Source organism: Vipera ursinii (genome assembly GCF_947247035.1).
Source record: "Vipera ursinii genome assembly, chromosome: 1".
NCBI classification, from domain to species: domain Eukaryota; kingdom Metazoa; phylum Chordata; class Lepidosauria; order Squamata; family Viperidae; genus Vipera; species Vipera ursinii.
Window position 1 is genome coordinate 348,861,790 of NC_139512.1, and position 25,318 is coordinate 348,887,107.

At 43.8% G+C, this 25,318-nt stretch overlaps 1 protein-coding gene across 1 annotated transcript in view; it reads right to left on the reverse strand.

Annotated features, from left to right (window-relative positions):
* KSR1 (kinase suppressor of ras 1) overlaps window positions 1–25,318 on the reverse strand; it is a 180,099-nt gene that overhangs the window by 38,605 nt on the left and 116,176 nt on the right. Inside the window, exons 3-5 of the mRNA XM_083350342.1 lie at window positions 15,907–16,054; window positions 12,267–12,732; window positions 10,606–10,610 (exon numbers count right to left, since the gene is read on the reverse strand). Of these exons, the coding sequence (XP_083206468.1) occupies window positions 10,606–10,610; window positions 12,267–12,732; window positions 15,907–16,054 (619 nt within the window). The remainder of the gene's footprint in view (window positions 1–10,605; window positions 10,611–12,266; window positions 12,733–15,906; window positions 16,055–25,318) is intronic.

The window sequence follows — 25,318 nt, forward strand, 5'->3', positions numbered from 1 at the left end:
TCCTTAATTCTAGGTGGCTTCTCTCCTTGATGTGTTTCCATCCATTGCTTCTTCTCCTGCCTTCAGGCACTTTGGAGAATAGCTTGACTCCCTCTTCTTTGTAGCAACATCTGAGATAATGGAACATTGCTATCATGTCTCCCCTAGTCTTTCTCTTCATTAAACTAGACATACCCAATTTGAGCAACCGTTCCTTGTATGTTTTAGCCTCCAGCCCCCTAATCATCTTTGTTGCTCTTCTCTGTACCCTTTCTAGAGTCTCGACATCTTTTTTACATTGCGGTGACCAAAACTGGATGCAGTATTCCAGGTGTGGCCTTACCAAAGCATTGTAAAGTGGTATTAACACTTCACGTGATCTTGATTCTATCCCTCTGTTAATGCAGCCTAGCACTGTGTTGGCTTCTTGGGGGGCTGACGACTACAGTCAATTTTCAGAGGCAACCTTTGTACTTTCCAATCTTTTTTTTTTTTTGCAGATCTCCCTTTTCATTTTATAGCTAGCACAATCAAGCTGAGGCAGGAGAATTCACAGGACGTTCACGAGTGGAATAATAAAAAAAGGCTTTACAGTGAATGAATATATTTGGAATTTGTAATGTCATGAGACGAACTGCAAAGTTTTGGAAAACTGTCTATATTTATCTTCAATGTGGTGTACGATTGGTATGCAAAATACAGGAAGTCTTCGACTTACGAGCACAATTGAGCCCAGAATTTCCGTTGCTAAGCGAGACAGTTGTTAATTGAGTTTTGCTCCGTTTTATGACCTTTCTTGTCACAGTTGTTGGGTGAATCACTGCAGTTGTTAAATTAGTAACATGGTTGTTAAGTGAATCTGCCTTCCCCATTGACTTTGCTTGCCAGAAGGTCACAAAAGCGGATCACATGATCCCGGGACTCTGCTACAGTCATAAATATGAGCCAGATACCAAGCATCCAAATTTTGATCACATGAACATGGGGATGCTGCAAGGGTGGTAAGTGTGAAAAACGGTTGTAAATAACTTTTTTCAATGCTGTTGTAACTTCAAACGGTCACTGAATGAATGAATGGTTGTAAGTCAAGGATTACCTGTAGTCGTATTTCCAAATGAGGACAAAACTATAATGATCATCTGATAATCAACAGAAATTCCTAAAATTATCCTTTAGCCTAAAAGGAAGATCTGCATCAGTCTAAAAGGTAGGAGAGAAATCTGATCTGAATATTAATACACTTGCAGAAATAAAATATAGAAGTACTGTAGTTGCCCCAATTTCAATAGAACCAGAATACAGGTAGTTCTCATCTTATGACCAATTCCTTAGCGGTCATTCAACATTACAACAGACCTACGTGGTGGTTATTTATGACCCCCCCCCAGCAATCACATGATTGAATTTTGAGCGCTCAGCAACCAGGCTGCATTTTTGGTGTTTTATGATGGTTTTGCTGAAAACTTGGCATTTGCCATTGCAAAAATGGTCATAAAATCAGGTTGGTCACAAAACCAATTGGTGACTGTCACAATTGTTTGTACTTCCTTAGTTGCAGGAGAGAAGCTCTACTCTAGTCAAGTGAAACCAGCAGGATTCTCCAGGAATGTCAACATGCTCTAGTAGAATACAGGTGGTCCTCAACTTATGACCAAACATTTGAGCCAAACATTTCTGTTACTAAGTGAGACAATTGTTCAGTAAATTTTGTCCCATTTTATGACTTTTTACCACCATTGTTGAGTGAATCACTGCAATTGTCAAATTAGTGACACGGTTGTTAACTGCATCTGGCTTCCCCATTGACTTTGCTTGTCAGAAGCAAAAAGGGAATCACATGTCCCAGGGACACTGCAACCGTCATAAATGTGAGTCAGTTGCCAAGCCTTCAAATTTTGATCAGGTGACCCTGGGGATGCTGCAACGGTCATAACCATGAAAACCGGTCATAACTCACTTTTTTCAGGGCTGTTGTAACTTCAAACAGTCATTAAACAAATTGTTGTGAGTTGAGGACTACCTGTATTGACTCCCTATCAGAAACATGTCCCACAGATTCATTCCCAGACTGATTGATTGGTTATGTATCGCCAAGTTTGTTTGGACTCTCAGCAAAACAGACAGATTTTCTGCATTAAGATCAGTCCCTAACCCAATCTTTCAACTCTTCAAACAGCTCAATCTCAGATTTTATTCCTAGTGTTTTCCCACAAATTCAGGGTCTGCATTCTTCGGATTAGCCAGGTGTTGATCCATTGGTTCTAACAGGAATTGACAAACTGGCTAGTCAACTTACAACAATTTGTTTAATGACTGTTTGAAGTTACAGTGGCCCTGAAAAAAGAGTGGGTTATGACAATTTTTCACGCTTACGACCACTGCAGCATTCCCACGGTCATATGATCAAAATTCAGATGCTTGGCAACTGACCCATGTTTATGACGGTTGCAATGTCCTGGGGTCATGCGATTGCTTTTTGTGACCTTCTGACAAGCAAAATCAATGGGGAAGCCAGATTCACTTAACAGCCGTGTGTTACTAACTTAACAACTGCAGTGATTCATTTGACCAGTATGGCAAGAATGGTTGTCAACTGGGGCCAAGCTCACTTAACAAGTTTCTCACTTAGCAGCAGAAATTTTGGGCTGAATTCTGATCATAAGTCGAGGGCTACCTGTAACAGAATAACAGAGTTGGAAGGGACCTTGGAGGTCTTCTAGTCCAACCCCCTGCTCAGGCAGGAAACCATTTCAGACAAATGGCTGTCCAGTCGCTTCTTAAAAACCTCCAGTAATGAAGCACCCACAACTTCTGGAGGGAAGTCGTTCCATTTATTAATTGTTCTAACTGTCAGGAAATTTCTCCTGACCCTGACGTCATGGGCTGAGAGTGTGTGAGTGGACCAAAGTCACCCATGTGGTTTTCATGCCAAAGGCAAAACTTGCAAATGGCTGTAAATGTGGCCTGATTGCTGAGCTCCTGACGTGCAGGAGCAGGTGGGGTGAGTCATGTCGGAACTTCAAATCCAAGTTGTAAGTATCCCCAGATAGGTCTGTCAGAACAGTTGCTAAGCAACAGGTCGTAAGTTGAGGACTAACCGCGTAAACCAGCACATAACAATTCTCAACTAGGAGGCCCAGCAAGATTTTTTTTAAATAGAATTTTTTTCTAACATTCCCATCAGACCAGCTCTATAGCGCCTCCTGTCTGTTGGTATTGCTGTGGCAGCTGGGAAAGCCCATTCGGGCAAACCTCTCACATCTCTGCACAAGATATGATGCTTATAATAAACTAACAGTGTGCCAACCTGGTGGAATCTTATAATTATCAGCAAGCAGAATGACCGTTTTTTACTCAGTGAAATGAAGAGGGGAAAGCTGTGGGGGGAAACTCTTATAAAATGGAGCAGATCCTGGATGCCAGGCAAAGCAGCAGCTTTGCAGATGGACTGTCAAATATTTTATTTCTTTTTTTTAACCTCTCCTTTTGTATCAGTGTTTCTCAACCTTGGGGAAGAATAGGAATAGGAATAGGAATAGGAATAGGAATAGGAAAGGGAATAGAATAGAATAGAATAGAATAGAATAGAATAGAATAGAATAGAATAGAATAGAATAGAATAGAATAGAATAGAATAGAATAGAATAGAATTCTTTATTAGCCTTGGTGGAGCAGTGGGCTAATGCCTCCTTAAGTAACACCAGCTGCCTACAATTAGTGCAGGTAGGCATCCCACCAGGCTCAAGGTTTACTCAGCCTTCCATCCTTCCGAGGTAGGTAAAATGAGGACCCAGACTGTTGGGTGCAATAAGCTGACTTTGTAATAATGCCGCTTGGGGTGTGTGTGAAAGCCCTAATAAGCAGGCATATACATAGAATGAAGGCTACTGCTAAGCTTGTAAGCCGCCCTGAGTCTTCGGAGAAGGGTGGGATATAAATGGAATTAAAATAAAAAAAAAATAAAAAATAAGTGTGACTGGACACACACAAGGAATTTGTCTCCAGTGCATAAGCTCTCAGTGTACATACAAGCAACAAGTGATAATTCATGATTATTATCATCATAAAATACATTCATCATAAATATAAATAAATGAACAAAGATGTGGATTCAACTCCCAGAATTGCACAGTCAGCCATACTGGCTAGGAAAATCTGGGAACTGAGCTCCACATCTTAACGTTCCCAAGGTTGAGCAAGACCTCTTTATATAGTTCCTTCATTTCTTCAGCCACCCAAAACAGCATTTCTTACTACATAATCGCTATCAGACCCAACTGCCAAAAACACAGCGAATCCACACCTCAATCTCATTATGAAGCATTTCAAAGCTCTGAACCATAAAATCATAAGCTCAAAACCACAGATGTATGTGAAATTAGCCTTCTTTGTATTTATATGACTAGGAGCAGAACTAGGAGCCCTTAGGTGACAAAATTGTGCTTTCAGATATATGCATTGCATGTTCCTGCATTAGCAATTTTAACACCTAAAGGCTCAGTTTACATTCATAATCATAATCATAACAGTAAAGTTGGAAGGGACCTTGGAGGTCTTCTAGTCCAACCCCCTGCTCAGGCAGGAAACCCTATACCATTTCAGACAAATGGCTGTCCAGTCTCTTCTTAAAAACTTCCAGCGTTGGAGCATTCACCGCTTCTGGAGGCAGGTTGTTCCACTGGTTAATTGTTCTAACTGTCAGGAAGTTTCTCCTTAGTTCTAGGTTGCTTCTCTCCTTGACTAGTTTCCATCCGTTGCTTCTTGTCTTGCTTTCAGGTGCTTTGGAGAATAGCTTGACTCCCTCTTCTTTGGGGCCGCCCCTGAGATACTGGAACACTGCTATCATGTCCCCCCTCGTCCTTCTCTTCGTTAAACTACACATACCCAATTCCAGCAACCGTTCCTTATATGTTTTAGCCTCCAGTCTTCTGATCATCTTTGTTGCTCTTCTCTGTATTCTTTCCAGAGTCTCAACATCTTTTTTTATATCGTGGTGACCAAAACTGGATGCAGTATTCCAAGTGTGGCCTTACCAAGGCCTTGTAAAGTGGTATTAATACTTCATGTGATCTTGATTCTATCCCTCTGTTAATGCAGCCTAGCACTGTGTTGGCTTTCTTGGCAGCTGCAGCACACTGCTGGCTCATATTGAAGTGATTGTCCACTAGGACTCCGAGATCCCTCCTGCTATTGGGACCCTAAAGTGGCCTGGACTTTTTCTTGAAGACTGTACTTTCTATATAAGATTAAGCAGGGATAGGGAGATTTGAACTCTTGACAAGCCAAACCCTAATCTTAGCTAGAGGAATGCAACAGTAGATGCAGCATGAAAAACAAGAAGCTAGCTCTCAGGCAAATGCATGCAATGTCCTCAGGCTTGATATTTCGGGAATGCTACTGTTTTCAAATGGGTGTTCCTCCTCTTCAGGTAGGATCCCTAAGTAGGTTGGTAGGAATAACAGAATTGGAAGGGACCCTGAAGGTCTTCTAGTCCAACCCCCTGCTCAAGCAAGAAACCTTATACCATTTCAGAAAAATGGTTGTCCAATCTTTTCTTAAAAACCTCCAGTGTTGGAGTACCCACATTTTTTGGAAGCAAGCCGAAGATGATGATGATAATGATGATGATGATATTATTAATAATAATAATAATCTCACAGGAAATTTCTCCTTAGTTCTAGGTTGGTTCTCTCCTTCATTAATTTCCACCCATTGCTTCCTCTCCTGTTCTCAGGTGCTTTGGAGAAAAGGTTGACCCCCCCTCCTTTTTGTGGCAACAGGAATGGTTATTAGTGGTAGATGCTGGGTGCCTTGACACAAAATACTAACTTTGGTTTAGCCACGGTTTATTAAATCCACCATAATGGGCAGGGTTCAATCCATATGCTATAATTCACAGACCATGGTTTACAAACTACAATAGCCGCTTCAGACAGTATGCTATAATATAAGGAAGCAGACTGCATTAATGCTTAGCCTGTATACATAGCCTTGCAGATGCTGCTAAACTACTATTTCCAGAAGCTTCAGCCACAGCCCTGGATTAACCATTAAGCAAAATAAGACTCTGTTTAGGGCATTAAGGAAAGGGGGGGCACCCCAGAGTTATTTACTTATTAAACACATTTGCATAATCGCCCAACTCATGCATGGTAACTCTGGGCAGCTTACCACATTAAAATTCCACAATGTGAAAAACCTATAAACTACCCAACCCCATTTTGATATAATCTAATATTCTAAGATAAAGGTAACAATATCTAGCTGACTTTTGCTGACTTTGAAGAATTAAGCAAGGTCAGAACTACTTGGTAATTGGAAAAGAGACCAACCCCCAAATCCCAGAAGTGTGTACTAAATTCAGGGGTTTTTTTAAAAAAAAATGGAAAAAGCCATTGGCAAACCACACCCATATTCTTGCTAAGAAAACTGGCAGTTTCTATGTTATCAGTTATCAGGGTTGAGGTAACTTTAGCTGTCAGCATCATTCTCAAGGATGTGGCATTCAAACTCTTTTTTGTCTTGATCTCTTTGATCCCTCTGTTCTCAAATTCTTTAAAAACTTGAGTTGTGGCATTCTTGGTGTTAGTCTCTGAGCTTGGCTGTTTGCTTGTAGATGTTTCAGGATCCAACTAGATCAGACATGTCAAACACAAGGCCCGGGGGCCGGATCCGGCCCGTGAAGTGGTTTCATGCGGCCCACGAAGCCATCCTGGAAACAGTGAGGGAATGGCCCCCACTGCCTTGGCCCTGGCCCAGAGACCCTCCTTCTGCCAGAGACCCTCAGATCTGTCCCACTCCTGCCCAGGCCCCCATAGGCACCCTTGATGTGAACGATGTAGAGCTGGCCACGCCCACCCAGTAGGCCATACGCACTCTAGCCACGCCCACCCAGTAGGCGACGCCCACCCTGGCCACACCCACCCGGCCCCCCTGAGGGCAACCGCAATGCTGATGTGGCCCTCAATGAAATTGAGTTTGACACCCTTGAACTAGATAATATCTACGCTCCCTCACACTGATGATGTAACCTGGTTGGATTGTGAACCCTCCGCAAGCAAACAACCAAGTTCAGAGAGCACCAAAAACACCACAGTTCAACCCTGAGCTACAGATTTCTACTGAAAAACTTGAGTCAGAAGTAGGGGTACCTGAAGATTTGTCAGGCAGAAATGGAGTGAATATCCCCACTGCTACAGCAGGTAGAACATAACCCTTATTTCCCAGAAACACAGTTTTAGGAGAAACTTCCTAAAATAAAAAACTACTTGGTAGCTGATTAAGTACAGCGGGGGTCCCCAATTTGTGGGCCTCAGCCCAGTAGTGGGCCATGGCCTGCTGGCCACTGGGCTGCGGGATAGGCTGGCCAGTGTGCACATGTGTGCACGCACACCCCCTCACTTGTGCCAGCGCTGCAGGGCACAAAAATGGGTCGCCGCTGTGCCTCGGGGTGCAAAAACGGGATGCTGCCACGCCTCGGGGTGTGAAAATGGGCTGCCACCGCGCTGCAAGGTGCAAAAATGGATGCCGCCACACTGTGGGGTGCAAAAATGGGCCGCCGTCACACTGCAAGGCGTAAAAATGGATGCTGCTGGCAGAAACAGGCCACTGCCACGCCATGGGGCACAAAAATGGGTCGCCGCTGCTCTGCAAGGCACAAAAAGAACCGCCACCATGCCATGGGGCACAGAAACAAGGCGCTGCGCCAGGCAAGAATGGAGCAGGGCTAGTGACTATCACACGGGTGCTAGGCATGCCCCGTTTGCGGCATGTGAGTGCTCGCGGCCTCCGTGAGCATGCGTATGCACGCATGTAAAATGTTTCCCCCTCCCTTTTCCTCCAGTCCGCCAACTGACAATGGCCCTTGACTTACAACAGTTCATTTAGTAACCATTTAAGTTACAACAACACTGAAAAAAGTGACTTATGACCGTTTTTCACACCTATGACCATTGCAGCATCAAAATTTGGCTGCTTGGCAACTGACTCATATTTATGATGTTTGCAGTGTCCCAGGACCATGTGATCCCCTTCTGCGACCTTCTGACGAGCAAAGTCAATGGGGAAGCCAGATTGACTTAACAACTGTGGCATGATAGGTTGTAAAACTCAGGAAAAATGTCTCACTTAGCAACAGGAAATTTTGGCTCAATTGTGGTCATAAGTCGAAGACTACCCGCATTTAGAGTTTTGAAAAATGCCCGCTGTGCTTAGAAAGAGGAATTGCTAAAGATCACTGTAAACAGCACAAAAGAAATGAATCCTGTTGGGCTACCCAGTGCACCAAGCAACGTGCAAAATGACTTCTACTCCATCCATGGGTCCGATCTGAAATTCTCTTCCTCTCAAAAATGCACTTTGAAAACAATTTCCCTTTTATCAGCTTGAAAGAGAAGCCTTAGGGGAAAAATAAGACACAAGAGAATGCCTCTACTCCTCTCCAAATTTAGTCAAGCTTGAGTAGATAATCATCTGGTAGGAACATTGTAACTGGGTCATTCAGTGTAAAGCAGGGGTCTCCAACCTTTCCAGCTTTGTGGACTGGCGGGGGTGGGGTGGGTGGTGGGTGAGAGGAGATGGTTCTGTGCAAGCAGCGGGTGCAGAGATGGAGCACCGATCACGAGCGCAAGACAAATCTGGGAGCCCTCCAAATGAGTGGTCTTCAATTCCCAGAATTCTCAGCAACAGCTAGCCTAGTTGACGAATTCGGAGAGTTCCAAGTCCATATAGTCTTATTTAATTCTATTTTAAAGTGTACTTATTGTATTGTTTTAACTCGCCCTGTAAACCGCCCTGAGTCCTTCGGGAATAGGGCGGTATATAAAAATCAATTAAATAAATAAATTAATAAATATACTTCGTAGGGGGCCAAGATAGCATAAGGTATGGGAAGGCAACTGCCAAAATTTAAGAGAAGGACCGTCAACATTCCAATTTAAACCCCAAAGGGCCAAAAAGGTAAATTAAACCCCAATGCAAACTTGCTGTGGCAAACTTCATAGAGGTTCCATAGTTTGGATACATTCCCTCTAGAGATCTGTGTTTTTCAAACTCGGCAACTTTTAAGTTGTGTGGGCTTCAACCCCTAGAATTTCCGACCTGGTAAGTTGGCTAGGACGCTGAGCTTGTCGATCAGAAGGTCAGCAGTTTGGCGGGTCGAATCCCGAGTGCCGCGTAACAGAGTGAGCGCCTGTTACTCGTCCCAGCTTCTGCCAACCTAGCAGTTCGAAAGCACGTAAAAATGCAAGTAGAAAAATAGGGACCACTACGGTGGGAAGGTAACAGCGTTCCGTGCGCCTTTGGCGTCTAGTCATGCCGGCCGCATGACCACGGAGACGTCCTCGGACAAGCGCTGGCTCTTTGGCTTTGAAACGGAGATGAGCACCGGCCCCTAGAGTTGGAAACGACTAGCATGCATGTGCGGGGGAACCTTTACCTTTTTAAGTTGGCTAGAGAATTCTGGGAATTGAAGTTCACACACCTTAAAAATTGCCAGTTTGAAAAACACTGCTCTAGACATTCCCCAAAGATGAGAAGAAAAATAAAGCGACAAAGAAAAAAAAAAGAATAGTTCCAGTCCTGTTGATTTCTCTGAGATTGAGGTACATACCCCCTTCAGCCTTCTGAAAAAAGCAATTAGTAATCTGCCAGAATTTGAAAGATGCCCCCTACTCCAAATAAGGTATGGTGGACCCCGTACGGGCAGCATCTGGGCTAGCTGCAGATCCCTAGTCAGACTCCTGAGCATTTCACTGTTAGAAATAAAGGGATGGGTGTACACAGGTGGTCCTTGACTTACAACCATTTGTTTAGTGACTGTTCAAAGTTGCAACAGCGCTGCAAAAAAGTGACTTATGTCCAGTCTCCACACAACCATCATACCATCCCCCAAAGTCATGTCATGAAAATGTGGGTGTTTGGCAACAGGCACGTATTTACGACATTTGTAGCATCCCAGGGTTTGCAATCTTCCCAGCCACCTTCCAACAAGCAAAGTCAATGGGGAAAGCCTGATTTTCTGAACAAGCACATGATTCACTTAATAAGCGCAGTCATTTGCTCAACACCCATGGTGAAAAAAAGGTCATAAACTCAGATGTGACTCACTTAACGATCGCCTTGCTTAGTAACCAAAATGGTGGGCTCAGTTGTGGTCATAAGTTGAGTATTACTGTGTCTTGACTCTCCGAATATTAATACGCATATTTTCAAATACAAATTTCTTGGCTAGATTAATCAAAATAAAAGCCAAACACAATTCCCATCCTCAGACTCGCCCAAGCAAATAAACCAAGGCATGTGTGGTTTTATATTATGGCCTGGTTCACACAACATATTAGATTCCCACAATATGCTACATCACGAAGAACCCAACACCATCTTGGAGAGATTCAAGTTTAAACATGGGTATATCTTGATAATCACTGAAAGTATGAAAGAAGTCAGAATACAGGGACTTAAACACTTTGGGGAAGTACTTTGTTAGCTTTCTCTCCTGCACTTATTTTTTTTAAAAAAGCTGTTATTAAGAAACAGTTGGTCCTACTATTCCGAGGTCAACTTTCTGCAGCTTTTTCACCCCCTCTGGAGCAGGAATAAAGTTTTCCAAAACAAAGCATCTCTTACCAAATCTAAAAAGACACAAAAAGAGAGAAGGGAGAAAAAGTGAGTCACAATCATGTATCATTCATGTTAACGTACAAGAATCACCTTATATTGGAGTCAAACAATTGAAAATATCTGACTCAGGACAGCCTCTCTGTCAGATTTCACAAGAAGGAGATTTTGCAGCTCTCAAAATGCTTAGGGTCAAATCTGAGACTATTTGCATGTGAGTCAGAACAGTGTTTCTCAACCCCCAGTCACTTGAAGATGTGCGGACTTCAACTCCCAGAGTTCCCCAGCTAGCATTGCTGGCTGGGGAATTCTGGGAGTTGAAGTCCGCACATCTGCAAGTGACTGGGGGTTGAGAAACACTGATCTGAGCAAAGCAATGAAAATGCACATATATCAATCTTTCCTGGGCATACTTTTGTTTTCCGATCTAGCTAATGGATTCTGAAGACAGCTAGTCCCTCATTTACGACAGTTTGAGGTTACAATGTTGCTGAAAAAAGTGACTTATGACCCATCCTAGAAGTTACAATCAACCAGCCATCCTTGTGATCGTGTGATTGAGAATCAGATGCTTGGCAACCAGCTCGCATTCACAACGGTTGCAGGATCCTGTGATTACGGGATTGCAATTTGCAATTTTCCCAGCCAGCAAAATCAACAGGGAAAGTTATAAATTGTGATAACAGCAATAGCATTGTAAGTTTATATACTGCCCCATGGTGCTTTACAGCATGTTCAAGCATTACTGGAATATTGCCTTCAACAATCCTGGGTCCTTATTTTACTGACCTTGGAAAAGCGGAAGGCTGAGTCAACCTTGAGCCCCGTAAGGATCGAACTCCAGCCTGTGGTCAGAGTTTGCCTGCAGTATTGCAGTTTAACCACTGAGTCCAACAGGGTTTAGTTGTGATAATGTGGTGCCTCTCTTTAACAACCACAGTGACTCAGGTAATGACTGTGGCAAAGCAAGTCATAAAATTGGGTGCAGTCACATTATGCCTCGCTTAATGATGAATTTTCCAGTCCCAATAGGGGCTGGGGGTGGGATGACACGAAGAGAGCAACCATTGGAACTGGGTTGTAAATATTCCCAGGGAAGTCCATTGTAATTTTGAATAATCACTAAGCAACCACTCTTCTGGCAAAAACTGTCCATTCGGATGAATGGATTTACACTTACAACCATGTGTTCTACTTAACAACCACTGTGAAAAAGGTCTCAACATACAACCCTGTAACGACTTACAACCAGATTTCTGGCCTCACCACACTTGTAAGTTGAGGGCTACTTGTCAGTCATTCTAGGTGGCCACACCCACTTCAAATAAACACCATTGATGACCCAATGAAAAACAGTGAAAAATAACACAGTTCTTAACACGTTTCCTGAGAGTCGGAAGTGAATTTTTCCCAGGCTCAGGAGCAATGCAGAAGGCTTTGAATGGGCTATGCCAGGGGTAGGCAACCTTGGCTCTTTTAGGACTCGTGGACTTCAACTCCCAGAATTCCTGAGCCAGAATGACTCAGCATGGAAACCTCTCCCTTTCCCCTCAGGATGGCTGGCTCAGGAATTCTGGGAGTTGAAGTCCACAAGTCATAAAAAAGCCAAGGTTGCCTACCCCTGGACTATGCTAATATGGATAGCAAGGAGAGGAAAGAAGGACTCTTACTTCATAGGAGGAACTTCATCTATCCGATTGCCGAGTTGGGACTCATGAGATTTGCTCCTGGTGAGGGTTGGGAAGTTAGGCAGCAGCTGGAAAACCTTTCGGCTGGGTGGAGGTGGAGTCCGTGGTGGCTTCCCTCTCTTGAGCTGGGGGGTGGTTGGTGGGGTAATGGCAATGCTGTGAGGAGTTCTGAGGTTCCACCGCCCACAGTGAGTGGGGAAAACAAAGGATTCCAACAGGTTATCGGCAAAGGTAGGGGGACCTTGACTCGTAGGTAAGTTGTCTGAAGAGGGGATGGTGGAGATGGAGACAGAACGGGACTGTGGGCCGTTGCCTTTCAAATGGGAAAGGTTGCCTTGTATCCACGTGAGCCCTGGAGGGCAGGGGGAAAGTTCAGAAGGGGGCATCAGACTGGTTTCCCGGCAAACATCAGGTGGATTCCACATCAGATGGTCTTTGTGCTCTCCACCTGCATGGAGATATGAAGACACAGTTCATGAAAAGCCATACATGAAACAATGAGGCGCACAGGGGACACGACAGACTAAGGCAAGCGTTCCTGAACCTTGGTGACTTCAAGGTGTGTGGACCAGCATGCTTGTGTGGAGAATCATTATGTGGGCGTGCTTTCTGGGGAATTCTGGAAGTTGAGGTCCATGCATTTTGATGTTGTCATGGTTGACAAAATGAGTGGACCACGCATGAAGGGTTAATACATGAAAAAGTATAAAGTACTATTAAAGTACACTTTACAATGACTGGGTAAGACCACACTTGGAACATTCCATCCAGTTTTGGTCACCACAATATAAAAAAGATGTTGAGACTCTAGAAAGAATGCAGAGAAGAGAAGCAAAGATGGTGTTCTGTTCCAGCCTACGACCAGCCCTGTTTGAGTGTCAGGGACAACCCCTTTTTATAGTCAACAAGCTGGAAAAAACCCAACCAAATTTATTTACAAAGAGTTCAAACAAAAGTTAAATGAAAAGTTCAAACAAGACTTAAACCAAAAAGGTTAAACAAGAGTTAAACAAGAATAACAGACCAGGACTCTAGCAGAAGATCTTCAATCGGTTGCCTTCAGCAACCAGCACCTCCCACACATTCCCCTTTTATCAGCAGTCCCAAGGCGTGGCTTCTCATTGCCTTCTCCTGAGTTGCCTCATTGCTTTCCTCTATTCTGTTCTGCTAGATTGCCTCCTGCTCCTAGTGTCCCTGAACAGAGCCAGCTGTGTATCGTCTTCTTCCAATCCCTCATGCTCACACAGCTGAGTCTGAGGAGGAACAAGACGGGAGGGGCCAGGCTGAGAGTTCTGCAGTGCATCAGACCCTTCCTCTGACACCAAAGGCTCTCCAAACCCCTCCTCCTCCTCTTCAGAATCATCCGGCTCAGCTGCCGGAACCACAGGTTGACGCTGAATCACAACAGATGATTAGGGGACTGGAGGCTAAAACATATAAGGAACGATTGCTGAAATTGGGTATGTCTAGTTTAATGAAAAGAAAGATTACGGGTGACATGATAGCAGTGTTCCAATATCTAAGGGCCTGCCACAAAGACGACACAGTTAACCCATTCTCCAAAGCACCTGAAGGCAGGACAAGAAGCAATGGATGGAAACAAATCAAGGAGAGAACCAACCTAGAACTAAGAAGAAATTTCCTGACAGTGAGAACAATTAATCAATGGAATGGCTTGCCTCCGTAAGTCATGGGTGCTCCATGACTGCAGGTTTTGAAGAAGAGATTGGACAACCATTTGACTGAAATGATATAGAATTTCCTGCTTGAGCAGGAGTTGGACTAGAAGACTGCCAAGGTCCCTTCCAACTCTGAAATTCTCTTATTGAAAAACACTGGACTGAGGAGGTGGATTTGGGGGGGGGATGGCAACTATAATTTCACGCTAACACCTACCTGTCTTGCTACAATTCCATCCTCTACCCTTTAGTGGAGAGGTGTTCAAACCTGGCCCTTTTATGACTTGTGGACTTCAACAACCAGAATTCCTCAGCCAGCATGCCTGGCTAAGGAATTCTGGGAGTTGAAGTCCACAAGTCATAAAAGGGCCAAGTTTGAAGACCCCTGCATTAGTGTCTCTTGTATAGAGACAAGTGAGTCCTTGATTTAAATGCATAATGGGCTGTGAGGATAAAGAAGATGAGAGGAAAAGCTGCAGCCTACACAACAGTCAGAGAAGAGATAGCTCACAGTAGGAGCAGGGTAGAAACAGCGTCTCAGAAGGGAACAGCCTAGTTCTCTGGAAAGGAGACGCAAGAAATATTTTCAGACTTACCCAATCAAGTTCATACTAATGGTTTCAATAGAAGAGAGTATCTGTAGCTCAGGGTTGAATTGTGAAGTCCTTGATGCTCTCTGAGCTCGGCTGTTTGCTTGCAGACGTTACCCGTCTAGGCAACACCCTAATAGTTACTTAATAATACTTACTTAATAATAATACCCTAACTAGGTAATATCCTAACCAGGAAACTAGCAAGATGAACAATCAAGTAAAAGACAATACCTTAACTGAGGAACTACCAAGGAGAAAATCCACATTGGCAGGACAAGCAATGGTTATATAAACAGGGAACAAACTCCACCCTTTGATGATATTACCTAGTTGGGTCATGAGACGTCTGCGAGGAAACAAACCAAGCTAGGAGAGCACCAAGAACCGCCACAGACATAGACAGGACTACTTTGTAAATCAGTAGGATGACTTCCTGTTTCAATCCCCCCCCAATTAAAATGTTGCCCCCATTTCAAGTAGGCATGGCTGAGGAATTCTGGGAGTTGATGCCCAAACATCTTAAAAGTCACCAAAGTTGAGAAACACTGCCTTAATGCATGCCACGATAGCTGAAGGCATGAATAAAGTCTTAAAAACGGAAGTGGGGAATCTTTTGTTGTTTTGCCAAGAATCATATTCTTGGGACGGTGAGGGTAGAGAATAGTCCAGCTAGGGCTTCATGGGGATTGTGGGAGATTCTGAACCCAAAGCAGGCAGCCCTCCATAAAGTAGGGGAATAGGAAACCCAAAATAAATAAATAAATAAAAACATTTAATTTCACTTCCCTTGAATTTAAATTAAATGTGGTTAACTGGACTATTTTTTCCAATCAATTTTAATACATTCTCCTTCTTCCAGGTTACATATTTTGATCAGGTATTATTATTATTTGGAACTTGGGAGGTTGGGAGCTTTCATGAGCTCCCTTGAAACTCCCTGCCTCCTAGTGTTCAACCCACCTTAACTCTTCCAGCCACACCTTCCTAAAGTCTAACCTGCCCATGTGCAAAAAAAAAAACAAACAAAAACAAAACCCCACCCCAAAATAAAGAGATGGAGGGGATTTTGGAGGACTTCTAGTCCAGTTCAGGCAAACAAATCCTGAACCATTTCAGACAAATGGTTGTGGAGTCTCTTCTTAAAAATCTCCAGTGTTGGAGCACCCACCACTTCTGGAGGCAAGCCGGCAAGTCGCAACTCCTCCCGCAGCCCATTTTTCACACTCCCCTCTTCCCGCGGCAGAGCCCCAGCTCCTTGTGAACTCAAGGAAAACGTCTCCCTTCCCAATTCCCCTTCTCTTCTCCTCCCGCCTTGAAAAATCCCCATTGTCCCCAGAAGCCTTTGTTTACCCATCCGCGTTGCTTTCCGCAAGCAGGTGAGGGCTCCGTTCAGCCGTGAACATTCTTCCATGCTGGCCCCGTATCTCTTCATCGTGTCTTTGACTTTGGAGTCGTTCATTTCCAAGAAGGCATCGAGGGTGAGGTCCTCTGGAATCCTCTGCGGGAAAAGAAGGGTGGGGAGGGGGGATAATTTCAGATAATTTCCTTCTCCCCACCCGCAGGAAAGTTTTCAGAGATTAAGTTGAGGGTTGCTCTCTGCAGTATTTGGGGACTGAATGAGTCACCCTTTGTGGACAGGCGATGATGAAGGGTCTGACCAGGGTCAAAACAGAGACCTCTACACAATGCATTCAAAGCATGCAGCAGCTGATTTGGCCCGTAATCCTTCCTGCATTTCTTTCTCTCTCACGCTCTCTCTTTAAAACAAGAATAAAGGAAGAAGGCACGGCTTTTGTTGCTGCTCAAGAGTCCAGTCACTTCGGCTTTCGGGCAATGACGAAGCAGAAGCGGGAAAGGCTGGCCGAGGTTCATGCACCATCAACCCTACGCTCTCCCCTACAAGCAAAAGAGCGACATTGTGCGCTGACCTTTGTCGGAATCGCAAGGTTGCCAAAACTTTCCTCCCAGCATCGCAAATAGCTAGATGAGCCTGTTACAGCCAGCTTGCAGGAGCACATGCCAAATGCTTTAAAGAGGCTTGGGGCATGTCTGGCTGGATGGTATGGGTGTTGTGCTCCAGTGCAGTTGGAAGAAACAAAATTAGGGGAAGCAGACTTTAATCAGCCCAATAAAGCTGGGGTGGGGGGGAAGTTTCAATAATCTAAGACTGAAGCTGAGCTAGGGGTTGGTTTCCACCTTCCAGAAATAACAACAACAACAACAACGATGATGATGATGATGATGATGATGATGTAACAGTGATACCCATTGTCATCAGGGCACTGGGAACTATGTCCAGAAACTTTGCAAAATACATGAAGAAATTGCAGCTTCCTGCAATAACTCCAGCAAAGCTACAAAAAACTGCGTTACTCGGAACATCTTACATTTTAAGGAGATACCTGGTTCATACCTGGGATGCTGGCAGCAACCCGTGTCAACCATTAGTGCCAGTCAATTTGAGTGTTCAGTTGACTGAGTTTCATGTTTTATGAATAAAGTTTTTAATAATAATAATAATAATAATAATAATAATAATAATAATAATAATAATAGGAATATCTACAGGAAATACCATTTGCCTGCAGGCAGGTACTGAGGGAGACCACGAAATAGGCAAAGTGATAGAAAATAAAGAAGCTTAAAGGCTTGGCAACTTTAGAATTCAAACACACCTGCCACACAACACCCCAGAGTTAACAACTGTCGATAAGATAAAAAAAAAATCTGGACAGTGGATATGGAGAGATCAGAAAGATAGTAACAATTCTAATAGGTGTCTTGGATGCAAATTCCAAAACTTCTGCAGCACCACTTGAATTACATCTGTACTGACAAAATCACCATCAACCAGTTGCAAAAGGCAGCTTTACTTGCAACAGCTTACATCCTGTGACAATATCTTAAAACCATAAAACATCAACATCTGCCTATACTGGGTCCTTTGGAAGGACTTCTAAAGGTGGACAAAAATGCCATATCCTCTAAAAATCTGGCTGTGTGACAAACCATAATTATAGGGTGATCTATAGTTAGATTCAGTCAAAAACTGGGGGAAATAATTCAAGTCCTAACCAAGGACCTAGGAATTATTGGTAGCATCTGAGGATATAGATCAGGGGTGTCAAACTCAATTTCATTGAGGGCCACATCAGCATTGCAGTTGCCCTCAGGGGGCCGGGTGGGTATAACCTGGGTGGGCATGGCCTACTGGGTGGGCGTGGCTAGAGTGCGTATGGCCTACTGAGTGGGCATGGCCAGCTCTACATCGTTCGCATCAAGGGTGCCTATGCGGGCCTGGGCAGGAGTGGGACAGATCTGAGGGTCTCTGGCAGAAGGAGGGTCTCTGGGCCAGGGCCAAGGCAGTGGGGGCCGTTCCCTCACTGTTTCCAGGATGGCTTCGCGGGCCACATGAAACCACTTCGCGGGCCGGATCTGGCCCCCGGGCCTTGTGTTTGACATGTCTGATATAGATAGTTCCAAGTAAGTTGTTATTCTTTTTTTAAAAAATAGGGCATTTGGGTCTAACAAATTTAAAGTGTCCAAACATCAAGAGAGTTCTATAGATATTGCTCCAAGAACTCCAGTCATGACTGGTATAACAGCAAATTTCTTTTTCTATCAGCATTCAACTTTGATCTGCACGTCGTGATATTTTGTAATTTTTTTCAGATTGCTTTTCCTAAGTCCCAGGTCACTTAGTATACCAACAATGAATCAAACCGTCTTGTTATATCAGACATGTTAAGAAAATTATTCATAATTATTATCACTTACATAGGATCTGACTCCCAACAACTCTAATGCTAGAGGCCAACATGAAAACTAAAATTGATTTATATGAAACTGGCTTTTAAACATAATTCAAATCAATGCATTAATAAGATTACTCTCCAAAAGCAGGCAATTAGTATTATTTAATAGTCTCTCCTTCGGCCCATTGATAATTACAATTTCATAAGGGCTCTGGGAAGCCTTGAGGGGCTTGTGTACATATGCACGCGCATACACACACACCAGCTTCAGTTGTACATCTCAGCAATAAATGTCTATGGAGATTCTCATCGTCCAAATCATGGTTGTCCCAAAGGTGCTTTTTTCAAAAGGCAACTGGACTTTGTTTTTCCTTGAAGACATTTTGATTCTCATCCAAGAAGCTTCTTCAGTTCTCCAGAACCAAAGTGCTCCAGAACTGAAGAAGCTTCTTGGATTGAGGAGCGAAATGTCTTCAAGGAAAAACAAAGTCCAGTTTGCCCTTTGAAAAAGCACCTTTGGGACAATCTTAGCTCCAAGTTATTATTATTCCCTCCAATTTGAGAACCAATTTGTGAGAGGGAGAGAAAGCCTTTTATTTTTATATTTTTTTTTATTTTAATCCCATTTATATCCCGCCTTTCTCCGAAGACTCAGGGCGGCTTACAAGCTTAGCAGTAGCCTTCATTCTATGTATATGCCTGCTTATTAGGGCTTTCACACAAACCCAAAGTGGCCTTATTACAAAGTCAGCTTAATTGCCCCCAACAATCTGGGTCTTTCCGTAGGCCACCGACCCAACCAACTAATCAGTGCAAAGTGCAGATGGGATTCAAAGTGAGAGCATCCAGGTCCGTCTCACAAGGACCGAACTGCCTCAGCTGTCAAAATACAGGCTTTGCCTTAATACATGAAAGCGCAAGGCGGGAGTCTAGAAAGGAATAGGGCCGTGTGCAGCCCAAAAGCATGCCAGGGAGGGTTAGATAACTGAAAGCAGGCCAAGATCCAAGTCACGAAGCTAAGGAGCTGCAGCGTGTGCTAGAAATCTGTTCTAACACCAGATGATGCAAGAACATGGCTTAATGTATGCTGTACTGTCACAAAACAACAGCTTTTTGCTTCCAGAAGGGGTGGTTTCCCCACTCCCCTTCCTTTCATCCCCTGAACAAATAACAAAAAAGAAAGAAAGAAAAAGCCAGCCAGAAGGCATAGAACTGGAATTACCCACCCTGAGCCACATCAGTGAGCTAAAGCAGTGTTTCTCAACAACTTTTAAGATTCGTGGACTTCAACTCCCAGAATTCCCCAACCAGCATGCTTGGTTGAGAAAGATTGACTTATACGCTGGAAGGATAATGATGATGAGTAACAGAATAGAATAACAGAACAACAGAGTTGGAAGGGACCTCGGAGGTCTTCTAGTCCAACTCCCTGCTCAGTCAGGAAGCCCTATACCAGGGGTAGGCAAACCTTGGCTCATTTATGACTTGTGGACTTCAACTCCCAGAATTCCTGAGCCAGCATGGCTTAGCATGGAAACTTCTCCCTTTCTCCTCAGCATGGCTGGCTCAGGAATTCTGGGAGTTGAAGTCCACGCGTCATCAAAGAGCCAAGGTTGCCTACCCCTGCCCTATACCATTTCAGACAACAAGGGTTGTCCAGTCTCTTCTTAAAAACCTCCAGCATTGGAGCACTTACAACTTCTGGAGGCAAGTCGTTCCAGTGAAGGTTGACTAAAGTGCCGAGTGCCCGAAATGCAGTCACGCAACCAGGGGACCATTAGGATTTTGGAACCAGGTCACAAATAATTTTTTTTGGGGGGGGAGGGGGTTCTGTTGCAATTTTCACTGGTTGCAACAGACTCCCCCCCCAAAAATATTTATTTATTTATTTATTTATTTTAATTCCATTTATATCCCGCCCTTCTCCGAAGACTCAGGGCGGCTTACAAGCTTAGCAGTAGCCTTCATTCTATGTATATGCCTGCTTATTAGGGCTTTCACCCCCCCCCAAGCGGCATTATTACAAAGTCATCTTAATTGCTCCCAACAATCTGGGTCCTCATTTTACCTACCTCGGAAGGATGGAAGGCTGAGTCAACCTTGAGCCTGGTGGGATGCGAACCTGCACTAATTGCAGGCAGCTGGTGTTACTAAGGAGGCATTAGCCCACTGCTCCACCAAATAGTATTTACAAGCTGGTTCCAAAGTCCTAATGGTTACCTGGTCACATGACTGCATTTCGGGCACTTGGCATTAACAGCTCTTTGCAGCATCCTGCAATCCCATGACTTCAATTTATGGCACTTTTGTCAAAAACCCTGTTTAGTTCTGGGCTTTGACAAAAACACACCACAGCCAACAATGGGTTAATGATCGACCATGCTAAAACACTGCGGATTCAACCATGGTGTTGTTAATGACCACCATAAAAATAGTAATCAGTCACATGATGAACCACTTTATTACCCTCGTTACGATTATGATCAGCTCCATTCTGGTTGTAAATCGAGGACTACTGTACAGTAGTATGAAGTCAGGAAAAAAACATAACTCAGGTGATCCTTCATCAAGCTTTGCATATTTTGCAAATATAGGTAATTATCTGTATCTTGGCCGGTTAGTTTAATGCTCAGCGTAGGGTGATTCCTGAAAATGGGTTACTTCAGGTTAAGTATGTTGCTTGGAGGACAACAGACACACCCCATTATTTGAGTAAGGCACTGACTATCCTGGATAATTCAGAATAAGAACTGGAAGGGACCTTGGAGGTCTTCTAATCCAGCCCCCTGCTCAAGCAGGAGACCCTATGCCATTTCAGACAAGTGGCTGTCCAGTCTCTTCTTAAAAATCTCCAGTGATGGAGCTCCCACAACTTCTGGAGGCAAGCTGTTCCACTGGTTAATTGTCCTCACTGTTAGGAAGTTTCTCCTTAATTCCAGGTTGCTCCTCTCCTTGTTTCCATCCATTGTTTTGTTGTCCTGTGCTTTGGAAAAATAAGTTGACCTCCTCTTCTTGTGGCAACCCCTCAAATACTGGAATACTGCAATCATACCACCCCTAGTCCTGTAGAATAGAACGGCAATGTCTTCCCACCAAACCAGAAGATGGATTTTCCCTTCTTGTCAACCTGATTCAATCCTGTGTAAGGTATTTCAGCTTCCAGATATAAAGGCCAAACTGCAACATAACCCTGAAGTGGTTTGCAAGTGGCACCTCACAAGAAAGAAAACTGGCTTTGCCACAAGCACGCATTTATCTAGGCCAGGGCCAAACTGGCAGCACCCACATGGAAAGGTTTACATGCCTTTAAGAGGGATTAAGAGAATATTAAAAGGAGTGCCAATGTTGCATTTTTACCAGCAGAGCAAAGAATACCCTTAGAAGCTGGCTGGTAAATATCCATGCACAGTGGAGTACTGAAAGGGACAGACTGAAAACGGAAAAACAGAGAGGAAGAAATTGACAAAACAGTTTTATCTGCCCCTTCCATAAACATACACTTATTTATTTACCTGACAAAGTAGGTTAAGAAACAGTGATGGGCCCCAAGTCACCCCATTAGGGATATGCCAAACATTTCACTGCAAAACATTTACAGTCCAAACGTTTGGTAAATGGCACATTTCAAGCGCAAAGTGGAGTGGTTTCAGAATTTTTTGCCAGAGCTTTGAGCTAGACAAAAAGCTATCTTGGGTATGAAGTACCGTTGGTTGTGTTTGAGACAGGTCGCTTTGTGGTCTTAAATTTGAAACAGGTTGTTTTATGAGTTTGGAGTTATTGCCCATCATTTCCAAGGATGAAAGTGGATGTGCCCTTCATTTTGCCTGCCCTAATGCATCACTGCTTAAGGGCTGCATACCACTGCAGAATACCGTAATATGCCCTATCACCCTACGCCTAATCCTTGGTGATCTCCAAAACCTAAGCAGAGAGGAACCTTGTTAGTTTCTGCATGGGAAACCACCAAAACATCTCCAGGCTCTTGGTCAACGTTTCTTAAACTTGGCAACTCTTTTAAGATATGTGGACTTCAACTGTCAGAATTCCCCGGTCAGGCATATATCAAAACCACAGCAAATGACTTCCATTTTATGACCAAGAAAAGTGTATGGACAAGACCGTGAAATCTTCAGAATCTAAGGTCAACTCAAAGGCGACTTGGTAGATGATGCTGGATGACAGTCACACCCCATAAAATCACACAATCAGCCACCAATCAATGAAATTAAAAAGTAGCATGAGGCCGAAGAAGTCAAGGGTAAGGAGGGCGGCGGGGGAGAGGGATGGAAGAAGAAGAGGATGTAAGATGGTGGTTTGGAACCACGTTTGGGCACCAGGGACCAGTTCCATGGAGAGAGATTTTTCCATGGACTGGAGAAGGTGTGGTTTCGTGTGCTGCCTGCATCCGGGCCGGTTTCTGGCACGCCACAGACCCATTCCAGTCCACGGACTGGAGGTTGCGGACCCCTGGTCTAGAGCAGGGGTCCCCAACCCCCGGTCTGTGGACCATTACCGGGCCACGGCATGCCAGCAACCAGTCTGCACAAACAAGCAAAGCCCCATCCCCACACAAAAGCACACACCCTCCGGTCCACAGAAAAAACTCTCGTAACTGGTGCCCAAAAGGTTGGAGACCTCTGGTCTAGAGGTTACGGCTCCAGGTTAGAAATCATGTGGGAAATAGTAGGAGAAAAGAGTATTGTTTGCCACGTTGAGTTGTTTTAAAAAATAATAAAAGCAGGATATAAAACAAGTAAATAAAAAATGGAGGGAGAAACGGCACCAGCAAACTAAAATCAGGGATTGAAAAGTCACTGAAATTGTTTTAAAAAATGTCTAGACAAGATTGAACATAGAACACAATCTCAGAAATATATCGTAAATAGTTTCAGATAGGAGATTACCATGAAAACCATAATTGTGTCTAGCTGGAGAACCTGCTCCAATCGACTCAACTGCCGCTTTCCTGATGTGCTGGACAATTCCTGCCTTTACCAGCTTAATTGCATATCTTCTCCGGGGATGAGGAGAAAGGTAATGCAAACATCTGGAACATTCCAGTTCAAGGAACACTGATTAGTCTGTTCATTAACATAATTATGCGTGCTGAAAAACTGGCAATCTTCACATTTCATGAGCTAATTTTCTCACATAATCGGTTGCCAGAACTGGATCCTGGAACATGTTGTTAATGCTTGCCAATGGGCTGGCTTGCACCCAGGATCTTAAAAAGATCTGCTACCGATATCAAGTTTGCAGAGGAGGGTGGGCGTACAATAAGTACTCATGCGAATAGTTGGTTTTTGCTCACTCCTATGTCTATACTTATTAAAAAACTTTCAATGTGCAACTTTTGTTTTGGAAAAAGAAAAAAAAATCAGCCAATACTGTCAGCCCAGATCTAAGGACCTTGTTGGTTTTCCTGATGAAAATACACGGTCATGGAAAGATGGCTACAGCCAAGTTCTTTGCAGAGTTGACATACCCCCTCACTATTGTTTTGTCTAAGAGCATGATTTAATAGGGATATACAGCATGGGTCATAGTAAGGAAAATTGGGGGGGTGGGAGGGTGGGGGGAGTAAAAAAAAGTTTGAACTGCTAGGGCTTCTGAGCAATCCAGGAAGATTGCTGGTTACTTAACAACATTAGGCTAGAATACTTGCTCAGCACGCTTAGTAATGCATTCGAATTTTGTGACTGCTGCTTAAGTATCAAAGGTCAGAATTCAGGCTGAGCAGAATCTGGGACACCTGTCAGCCCAAGAGGAATGCACTCTTCATGCACACAACCACACACAACTGCAATATTCTATCTCAAGCAAGCTATTATTAGCAAACAAGATCAGTACCAACTTTGAGAGCTGTGCAGAAGCCTCGTTCTTATTAAGACTTGTCCCTGGGCTACGCTGCCCCAGCTAGTAATTGGGGGAGCTCAGAGGAAGCATCTCATGCAAATATGTTCCCTGAATCTAGAAAGCTAGCATACAGAAGACAGAGAGTAATGCTGGCAAAGACTTAATCCTTAGTATTTAGTTTGCTAAATTATTCCAAAGGGAGGCTGGTAGGCTTAGAAAACTTCTAAGCTAAGAAAACCTATATTGAGAATGCTTGTAATTTAAGGAAGGAGAAAAATTCAAATGAAGACTTAATCCCTGATGCTTGCTTTTCTAAATTCAGGACTGCTGTTTCAGGCCCTTGCTCTTTTTAAATTTGGTGGGTCATTCAAATCAAAGGTTCCCCTCTTGCTCAACCCATCCAAGTTTCATCACAGGAATTTTAGAACATCAGAATGGAAAATAAGGGGAAAAATTTAAACGCAGCCAAGGTGATTATATTTAGATTTTCCTAGTGACTTTAATTTGGCAGGCTGACAGGGGCATTCTGGGAACTGAGGTCCCTACATCTTACAATTGCCAAGATTTGAAATAGACAAGTGGTCTGATGAATTTACCATCTAAGTGTAGGTCTATTATTATGAAGGAAAATCCCACTTTGGGAATCATTAGGAACAGATCTACCAATATCAGAATGCCACTATAGGACAGTGCAGCCATGTTTGGAAAGGTATATAAAATTTAACTCAGCATATCTCAAAAAGGACTTGGTGTGTTTTTCAAAAGAAAGAGAAATCAGGTAAGGAGCTTCAGCAAAAACTGCATCTCTAGCATCGGAAGGATGTTTTAATATCCTTTAACTGGAATTTACAGTCTAGGTCGGCAGTTTGGTGGGTCGAATCCCGAGTGCCGCGTAGCAGAGTGAGTGCCTGTTACTCGTCCCAGCTTCTGCCAACCTAGCAGTTCAAAAGCACGTAAAAATGCAGGTGGAAAAATAGGGACCACTACGGTGGGAAGGTAACAGCGTTCCGTGCGCCTTTGGCGTCTAGTCATGCCAGCCAGATGACCACGGAGATGTCCTCGGACAAGCGCTGGCTCTTCGGCTTTGAAACGGAGATGAGCACCAGCCCCTAGAGTTGGAAACGACTAGCACGCATGTGTGGGGGAAACTT